This window comes from Sinocyclocheilus rhinocerous, unplaced genomic scaffold, assembly GCF_001515625.1.
Source record: "Sinocyclocheilus rhinocerous isolate Xijiao unplaced genomic scaffold, SAMN03320098_v1.1 scaffold1811, whole genome shotgun sequence".
Lineage (NCBI taxonomy): Eukaryota > Metazoa > Chordata > Actinopteri > Cypriniformes > Cyprinidae > Sinocyclocheilus > Sinocyclocheilus rhinocerous.
In genome coordinates, this window is record NW_015665801.1 from 3,355 (window position 1) to 13,405 (window position 10,051).

At 43.3% G+C, this 10,051-nt stretch overlaps 1 protein-coding gene across 1 annotated transcript in view; it reads right to left on the bottom strand.

The window, feature by feature from the left end:
* Window positions 1-9,504, bottom strand: part of LOC107731480 (transmembrane and coiled-coil domains protein 1-like) — a gene marked incomplete at its 3' end in the record, with an annotated part of 12,686 nt that extends 3,182 nt beyond the window's left edge. The window contains exon 1 of the mRNA XM_016542574.1: window positions 9,051-9,504. Coding sequence (XP_016398060.1) covers window positions 9,051-9,125 — 75 coding nt within the window. The remainder of the gene's footprint in view (window positions 1-9,050) is intronic.
* Between the last annotated feature and the right edge of the window lie 547 nt (window positions 9,505-10,051).

Sequence of the window (10,051 nt, forward strand, 5' to 3'; positions counted from 1 at the left end):
TTTTGCTGTAGTGTGTCAGTAGGAAATATCAGTTTACATTTCCAAACATTCATTTTGTGACTAATTGTAATAATCCAGTGAGATTTTTGTGCTGCACACAGAGATCTACGGTGGCCGAGAAGTGCAAAGCAAATCACAATTCTGAAAACAAAATAACAATTACAAACGCAAATGCAAGTCTACAAAACAAAATAACAATTCAGAAAGCACAATGACAAATTCGAAAACAAAATAACAAGTCAGAAAACACAATGACAAATTTGAAAACAAAATAACATTAATAACAAACCAATGATTAATCCCAAACCAATGGCGCTGTCTCAAACTATACCTACCTTTTCCGGTTTGTCTGATTTGTCGTTGTGTTTTCTGACTTGTTATAATGTTTTCTGAATTGTTGTTGTGCTTTCTGAATTGTTATTTTGTTTTTTAGAATTGCATTTGCATTTGTAATTTGTTATTTTGTTTTCAGAATTGTGATTTGCTTTGCACTTCTCGGCCACCGTAGTTATCACTGTTGCCATATTGAATAATTGTACATAGATTAATTTATTCAGTGTGAACAGCCTTAATTCAACGACTCATTCAGACCTGTTATTGAAACAAATAAAACTATATGACATTTAGCTTATAGTGGATCTTAGCAGCTAGAACAGTGTATGTTCATTATAGAAATAGCAGATTGATTGATTATAGAAATGGATTGATATACAGGGAAATTATCATTTTAAAATGCATTGATATTTCAACAATCAGTCAGTTTAAATAGAATGTATGTGATTCTAGAAATGAGCAACATCACTTTTCATGTTCAGAATGGAAGTAAACCAAAAACAACTATACAAGTCAATCCAGTTAAGCTCAGTGTATTTTTCAGCATTTTTTCATGTCCATTAATAATAAAAAAGCTTTTAGGATGTCATTCAATTAAAGTAGAAACACATGAACATAAGGCCAAATATACAAATACACTTTTTTTTGTTTTAATCTTTGAATAAAAAGGCATGAATGGGAAAAAATAACATTTATGTATCTGCTATTTTGACCATTTGTGTGTGTGTTTATTAACTATGAATTAGCCCACCACAGTATAACAAACATATAGGCCACCTAACAAAGTTTTAATAAAGCTATACTAATACAATCTATTTCCTAAAAACAACATTATGAAGTTGCGTTGCATAAAGGTTATATTGACACAAGTCCACGATTGAATGCACTTGTTTAACCAGACAGCAACGGATTTCTTAGTCTATGGCAACACTATCTGTTTACAGTCCAGCACAAATCCAGCTCACAGTGTTTATGAGGTCTGTCATCGGCAGAGATAGAGCGGGCCGTCTGGAAGGGTCGGGACGGGCGGCGTCTCAAGGGTGATTAGGGACAAACCCACAAACAGAGCGCGACTGACCAGTTCTGCCAGTTACAAACAGTAAACACTTAGCAATTCAGTTGCTCATATTCATTAAAGTCATTCAGTTGTAAATAGACAATATTATATAAGGAATACTGTACAGTCAGCCGGTCATTATGAGAAAATAAACTCCAAAGGGATGATCAAGTCTTGTGTAACCCTGAAGAAGATTTTACAGTAACATCTAAACATTATTACACTGAATATATCGCTCCTTATCAAATAAATAAACACTTGAACATTAAATGTTTACTTGAGTTTTGATTCAAGGATTTTTGTTATTCTTATTATGTGCCAGAACACTAGAACTAGAACTAGTGATAGACTGGTTAGTACCTGTTATGAAGCCCTCAGAGATGATAGTGTTCCATGAAAGGTTTAGATTTTATAGTCATAATAAAGCACACACACACAAAAAAAACCTTTTTACTTCCAGAAGCCCACACTCTTAAATATGCTCTATTTAAGTCAAGTCACTTTTCTTTTTAGAGCGCCAGTGTATGTAACAGCAGTCCATATAAGACACACCAGCAACACGCTAACACCAAGAACACACCTAACTATCCAAAACAACACGCCTTCTGTCAGTGTTTACTACTCAAACAGTTATAGCCACATATTGTTTCAGTCTAAAGTTAAACTAAAAGGACTAACAGTGTGAAAACAGGACTACAGTTATTCACTGATTGTGAAACTCTCAGTCAGGCCCAATCTGCACATTTTCTGCTGGCTTTGGTAAAATCAGTGAATTTCAGAACTTTCAGAACAGAACTAAGCACTGCTACTAGCAGCTGAAAGCAGGAGCCCAATGCTCAATCGGCGAATTCTGTGCTGGTTTCTGAAACTTTCCAAAACCACAGAAAAGGCCCAGAAAAACGAGTTCTGCACCAGCCTTAAAGACCTGCTGGTCTGGATTCAGGAACTGACTGCCGGGGGTGGCGTGAGAAAAACGTCTCAGGTTACTTATGTAACCATGGTTCCCTGAGTAGGGAACGAGACACTGCGTCCTCTAGGGGTCGCTATGGGGAATGCCTCGTCGTGACCCGTGTCTGAAGCATATATTGAAAAAACACCAACTCGTTGGCCGGCGACAGCCATGACGTCACTACCGGTGCGACTATAGTATAAATAGGCGCCGGGAGCTACACATCATTCACTTCTTCGTCTGAAGCTTGCGTCCGCAGCATGGCAAGAAACCTAGAGGACGCAGTGTCTCGTTCCCTACTCAGGGAACCATGGTTACATAAGTAACCTGAGACGTTCCCTTTCATGGGAACTTCGAGAACTTCGAACTAGGGGTCGCTATGGGGAACGGTATACCCACGCCACCATGCTGAGGGGAGTGCATGCCATGCATGCCAGAAGCACTAAGTACCAACTCTACCAAAGCTTCAAGGGAGTTGCCCCTGGGACGGTTAGACGGTTGTCAGTGACATTATCCCCTACGGCCAAAGGCCTAAGCTACATACCCCAAAAAACTTACCTGTTAGGGCCAGAACTCCTGGGCCCGGGGTAGAGCTCAAGGCTTGGAATACGACCAAGAGCCTAGAATCATACTAGTCTTGGCCTGTCACACAGGGGCTACCGCACGTTTCTCTTTGTATGTGCTGAAGGAACTGTCTCAACAGACCCCTAGTAGCAACACCCTGTTAAAGTAGGTATCCAGAGGATACATAGGAGGAGTGGTGCCCAAGGCGGAACCGGGGTTTTAAACCACTCAAAAAGAGCACGAAGTCTCTGCGCGTAGCTCTTACCATACAGGATTTGTAGAAAAGTGGGCAAAGCATAACGTGCACACTTACCAGCTATGTGGATTTTAGAAAAGTGGGCAAAGCATAACGTGCACACACTTGAATACCGTTCTAGGGGTTCTCGTGGCACCCTGAAAGAGCAGAAATAGCGTATCCCCAAACGCTATGTCTAAGGCTATAATGCTGGAGTGGCTAGCAGTAAATCTGTAGCTGAGGGAGCAAACATCCAGCTCTCAATCGAGAGGGAGCTCAACCTACAGCATGTTCCAATGGTGGAACAGCTAGCAATTATTCAGCTGAGGGAGCAACACACCCAGTTCTCAATCCGAGAAGGGGGCTCGACCTGCAGCATGTTCCAAAGCTGGAACAGCTAGCAATAATTTACCTAGCTGTGGGAACAACACACCTAGTTCTCAATCCGAGAAGGGGGCTCGACCTACAGCATGTTCCAATGCTGGAACGGCTAGCAGTAGTTTACCTAGGCTGAGGGAGCACAAACCCAGCTCTCAACGAGAGGGGGCTCGACCTGCAGCATGATTGTAAAATCAGAAGGGTAAGCATACTGCAAGCTAGCCAAACACTCAGCGCATCAGGGAGGCAGAGGAAGGGCCTAATCCACCTGATGCTGCTGGTTCCAGGTGCTCTGGAAAAACAGAGAACTCAAACTTCTCATGTGAGAGGAGAACTCCGAATTCAGAGGAAATAACGTTGCTCATTCCAGGTAACCCTTTGATAAAAGGGGAGCACTGCTCAAACTACCACGAGGACAGCCCATGGAGCGAGGAATCCAACTCCTCAGAGAGGATTAACGCTCGAAAGAAAGCACCATACTCACAATAACCCTCACTGGTGAGGGGAGCGATGCTTCCAGAGTGTGTCGACAGAGACACACTAGTTGAGTGGAGCCCAAGGAACCGGGGTCTAACCAACTCAGAAAAAGGGAACGAGGTCAATAACGCGTAACCCTTACCATACAGGATTTTAGAAAAGTGGGCAAAGCATAACGTGCACACTTACCAACTATGTGGATTTTAGAAAGTGCGCAAAGCATAACGTGCACACTTACCAACTATGTGGATTTTAGAAAGTGCGCAAAGCATAACGTGCACACTTACCAACTATGTGGATTATAGAAAGTGCGCAAAGCATAACGTGCACACTTACCACTTATGTGGATTTGTAGAAAAGTGCGCAAAGCTTAACGTGCTGCACTTATTTTAGAGTTTTCCAAGCATCTGTTTACAGATACCCGGAAGTACTGGGCCAAACGGGAGAGGCAAGCTCAAATACAACCCTCAAAGAAGAGGGGAGCACTGCCCGAGACAGCATTTACACAGGAAGGTTCTCGTAATGCCACCTATGCCTCCCGCTCGATGCCTCAGCAAGAGGGGATATCCTGGTGATCGGGAAACCCCTCAGGGCGACCCAGATACGGTAGACCAGTCAGGGTAGCATGAAAGCGTAACCCCAGCCCGGACGTCCAGGAAATTTTTGCAGTGACGCGCCGGGGGCCTGATGATCACGAAGGCTCCCGCAGAAGCCTGTGTTATGGCCGCATGATCCAGGAAGTATGAAGCCGAAAACCGGCTTTACTTACCGTCTGGACATATATCGACGAATGAAATACGCACTGCAAGTCGAGCAACCGGTTTCTGAACCCAGCAGAGGGGGTGCCCATCGAGGACCTACCCTAGAAAGGGACAGAAACACACAGGTCCCGGGAAACACTGCAAAGAAAACTAGCAGAAGGGTTATTTTTACACACAACCACCAGTCTCATTAGATACACATATATATTCATATATACATATATTAGACATGGATCGTACTCACCCACCATGGTTCCCGCGTCGGAGCTCTGTCCGAAGAAGCCTCTAGACCGGACCATCAGTAAGATGGTCACTATGAAGCCATAGAACCAACCAAACCTAATAGGTCCAGTATAGGAGACTATAATGCAGGAAATTTCCCACCTAACCTCGGTCAGGTGGAGAGATGGTGGTTACAGGGGAATTAGGAAGGTGAAGATAAGGGCAGATGTAAGACCCCCGAAGGAAATGAGTAGATACTGAGGTATCACTCTGATCCGGACAAAAGCACTGACGCCCTGTCTGGATCACATCCCTTAGGTCTTTTACTTACCTTCCTTTGACCCGCGATTCTACCTACCCCTACCCGCGGGCGGGGGAGGAGCGCGAGCCGCGACACTAGCCTTCTGAGCCAGTCTCTGATCCTCAAAACTGAGACGGGCTAGGACCCCTGGGTTGTTCGGGCTCAGACCTGGACTTCGTGAAGGCCGCTATCCCGGTCTTTCAGCAGGTCAGCCTGATATGCTTGGAGCATCACCATCGTGTGCAATGAAGCGACAGCCCGACCTGCTGCTGCTGCGTATGCCCTGGCATCCGAGCGAGATGTCAAGGAGGGGAGTCTTAGAGGACGTCTCACCCATAGAGAGATAGCTGGCTAGCGTCTCTCTATAGGGGCATCTTCTCATAACCGCTTTTGCGCATCGCCTCGATGTTGGCATAACTTGTATGCTGGAATCGATGGATGCGTGAGGAAAAAACGGCCTCTTCCATTCCTTCTCAATCTTTATATGAAAAAACAGGAAGAAAGGAAGGCTCACCTGAGCTGGAGGGTTATGGCCAGAAAAATAACGTTCATCGAGATATTTCGCGACGTCACTTTCTTCACCCGCTTCACGGCAAGTAAAGCCTCGCCGTGGCGCGATCCATAATTTCCAAAAGCTCATCATACGCAGGGCAGGAGGATTGGGAAGGCTCAGCCTCAGCTTCTTTGCCCTCCTCAGCTACTTCCTGCTTTTGCTGGGCTGATCCCAGCAGAGCAATGGCCCCTGAATCAGACAATGTTAATGAAATAACATCATCCTCCAGCGGCTCACTCTCGTGCACAGCCGACGATCGCAAAAGGGAAACCCCCCTTCAAACTCATCGGCCAGATCCACCTGCGATCCCCACGAGCTCATTCCCTTCCGTGCCTCAGCAGCGGCGGGTCCTGAATCGCGGGAAGCAGATGGCTGCCCCTCTTTCCTCGAAAAGAGAGACAAACGAGAGCGGAGCTTTTTTCCTTGGAAAAAACGCTCGCAGTGCACGCCGATTGCCCCCTCGGAGACATCGCGTGCGTGCTCTTTGCCCAAACAAACAACACATAGATCGTGTGTGTCATCAGATGTTAAACAACGTCAACACGGATGCACACATCCTTAAATGCTTTGCTAGTGCTCGCCATAATGAGATAAATAGAGATCGCTCTTACCACAGAAATGCACGCTTCAAACAAAACAGTCAATGAAGACGAAGAAGAGAATGATGTGTAGCTCCCGGCGCCTATTTATACTATAGTCGCACCGGTAGTGACGTCATGGCTGTCGCCGGCCAACGAGTTGGTGTTTTTTCAATGTATGCTTCAGACACGGGTCACGACGAGGCGTTCCCCATAGCGACCCCTAGAGGACGCAGTTCGAAGTTCCCATGAAAGGGAACTCACATCTGAAGGAAGGAGATAGGGAAAGAAACGCCTCTGCGGTCATGACTGCATGCATGCAACTTCTGGAAGGCTGGACAGGTCTTTACCAGTCAAAGCCATGTTCACAGGTTCAGAGACTGACACAGTGAGTGCTTCAGAGGAAGAGCTTAGTTTGTGAGGGTCATGGCAGAAAATAGTTAAAGTAGGCATGCAATGTGAGTCTGACACAACCTGCCCTCAAACTTCACATCAGGTCACTTCACATGTCGATCAGACGCTCTCTTCCTGTCTAAGTGGGTGGTTCTTGATCACAAACGAGCTGACACATTATGAACACTGTTTTTGGGCATCTGTTTGGACCTGGAAACAGTGGGGTGTGACATGACTGATTGACAGGTTGGCATTTGCACAAAAAATGCAATCCTATCACTTGTATTTCCCTGTTTACACCTGAGTTTAACACTGTTCGCTTGTGATCTGATCACTCATGACACGTCAATAAATCAAATGTCTTCCCCATTCTAATGTCTGATCAAGCAGTTACTAATGCTTTTGCTGCCTTTTCAAATGCAGTTAATACAGCAGATCCACATGCCACTTATCAGATATCACAAGGGAATGGAGCAGAGCCACAGGTCTGGCCTTCCAGAAAAACACAAGACAATGCAGGGCTGTATTACATTACCTCTTATAGCTCTCTGAAGGAAGAAATCTCTCTAAACACCAAACACAGTGTGTGTGTGTGTGTGTATATATATATATATATATATATATATATAGGCAGCATTTTAAGACATCATACCGTTCACAAATGAACAAATAGTCTTATATGGCAAGATTGAAATAAGAGTCCATCCCAGATAACAAACTGAGGCACTGTGGGAACATTGTTTTGAAATGTTTATAAAATGTTGAAATTTCCAGTTTTCTTGCCGTGATTATAATGTTATCTAAAGGTTACATAAATGTTTCTTACAATTTTCTACAAACTTTATTTTCACCTAAAATATTATGTTATTTGAATGGTTATTTGTATTATTGTAAGAGCATTATAATGTCCAGTTTTCTTGTTGTGATCAGAATGTTAGAAAGCTTACAAAAACATTTGTTAGAACATTCAAGTACAAATGACATCATAAGAACGTTCTGAGAATGTTGTTCTAAGAACCTTTTCTTTCAACAGTATAACAACGTATAGCAAACATTAATAAGGTTATAAGAAAATTCCATGAACATTACTTTCAGAACATTGTGTCCTAACATTAAAATAGCACACATTTAAAAAGTAGTGAGAGCATTCCCTGTTAGCTGGGGTTATAATGGATTATGCATAGTTTACACTGCCAGTCAGGGCACTTACACTATCCTTCTGATCAAGAAATATATTAGGCCTACGTATTTTAGTAATAAGTCTGAAAACTGGTGTTCCTATCGACATAGAATATCTGATTTAAAACTGGCATTGGCTAAGATCTAGTCTAAAAAATCTGAAATCTAATCAAAGTTAGTCATGGAAAAGAATGAATTCGATATCTACTGTAAATTACTTCTTTGGCTAGAAATTGCTCTTTTTAAATGCAATCTAAATAAAATGATTTTTATTCATTCTTAATCAGTGATAACAGGAAATTCATCTTTAAAGATCTTTAGAAGTGCATGGAAATTTCTGTGTGAGAAATGAAAGGAAATTTGAATGTAAGTGCTAATCCACTAACCCAAAACAATATATATAAATATATTACATTTCTCTTTCTGTTCTTTACTTTAGTTGATTATGGCAGTAAAAGCCCTTCATATTTACACAAAGGCCAGTTTCAGAAAGGTGGAAATCCTCTTTACTGTTGCTTTAAGGGAGACTGGAGCCACTAACAATGCCTTATTCATCAGCAGTGGACAATTACATAACTGAACATGTTAACCTGAGCTAATATACAGACACACACACACACACACAGACACAGACACAGACACACACACACAGATTTATGGGCCACATTTTCAGGTGAACAACACATTACACACTGTGTCTAATGTCTTCAGAAGACAAGTCATACAGAGGACGTTGTTATTGTCTTTGGATCTTGACAGGCTCAGTCCCTGTTCACTTTCATGGAAAAGAGCAGCTTAAACAAGATAAACCTCAGTCCACAGAAGAAAGTCAGTCATACAGTTTTGAGACGGCACTGCAAATCATGGCTTTTGAGCGAAAACAAGCCAACATACAAACCATAAAATAGGTCAAATACAGTTTTCCTATAATATGTACATATCTAAAAGTCCATAAGAGTACTGATGCACATTTCAAGTGTAATATGACACTTATATTTAAGTGTAATGTAAGTGTAATTCAGCAAAATGTAGGAGTTTTCTGACAACACACACACACACACTGAACTCACGGTGTTGGTGGGGGAGGTGGATGGCGAGGAGTCTGGTGTTATCAGGTTGAGAATGATGTCCATTGGAGAAATCATTGAGCCAGCAGACAGTCACGAGGCGTTCATTCACTCAGGTGTGTTGAGTTTTGATTTGAGTATCGAGAGTGTCCGTGCTGTTCCATTACAACATGATGAACAACAGAGAAAATAAAGTGTCCATGTTCTTCAAACGAAGACGACGAGGAGTAATTCAGCCCATGTGGGCCTGGGCTCTGACAGCGCTCTGAAAAACTCACCGTCGAGCTGCAGTGGAAACATCAGAGTTGAGAACGCAAGTGTTGGGAGTTCACACAGGCTATGAAAAACCCAAAAGCTCAGCGTGAACGGTTAGTGTGTGTGAGAAAGAGGCAGAGAGAGCCAGAGCCCATGAGAAGGGTTTTGTCTCAGAGGGACTCTTTTGGCCATTAAAACACTGTTGGACAACTAATGAGGAAATTCATTCACGGGTTTAAAGGGCTTCAAGAGCTTAGCCAATGAGTTATGGTGACCTACCAACCTCAACCAATCACAGACAGAGACCCTAAAACCAATCATAACCGTTCACTGTGTCCAGACTAACGACTGGCTTTGCCTTCAGTTACAAAAGCAGTGCATACAGACGTCATGAACATGAACACTGCAGATCCACACAACTGCGGCGTGACACTACTGTGTGTGTGTGTGTGTGTGTGTGTGCGTGCGTGTGCGTGTGCATGTGTGTGTGTGCGTGTGTGTGTGTGTGTACGTGCACGCAGAAGTGAAATGGGGTGCAAAAGAGGGGCAGACGAAAAACTGCCAAAACTCTCTCAATGGAAGAGAGAGAGCGAGATGAAGCTGTGCTTTAGGTAAGAGCTGGCTTATATAACAGTAGGCCTCATTCAGTCAGTGAGTACTGTTTTCAGTGAAGGAAGCACAGCACATGCTTCGAACTAGCTTTGAACCTCCACATCTGGGCTCCTCATTTTGTTATCTTTAGCAATAAG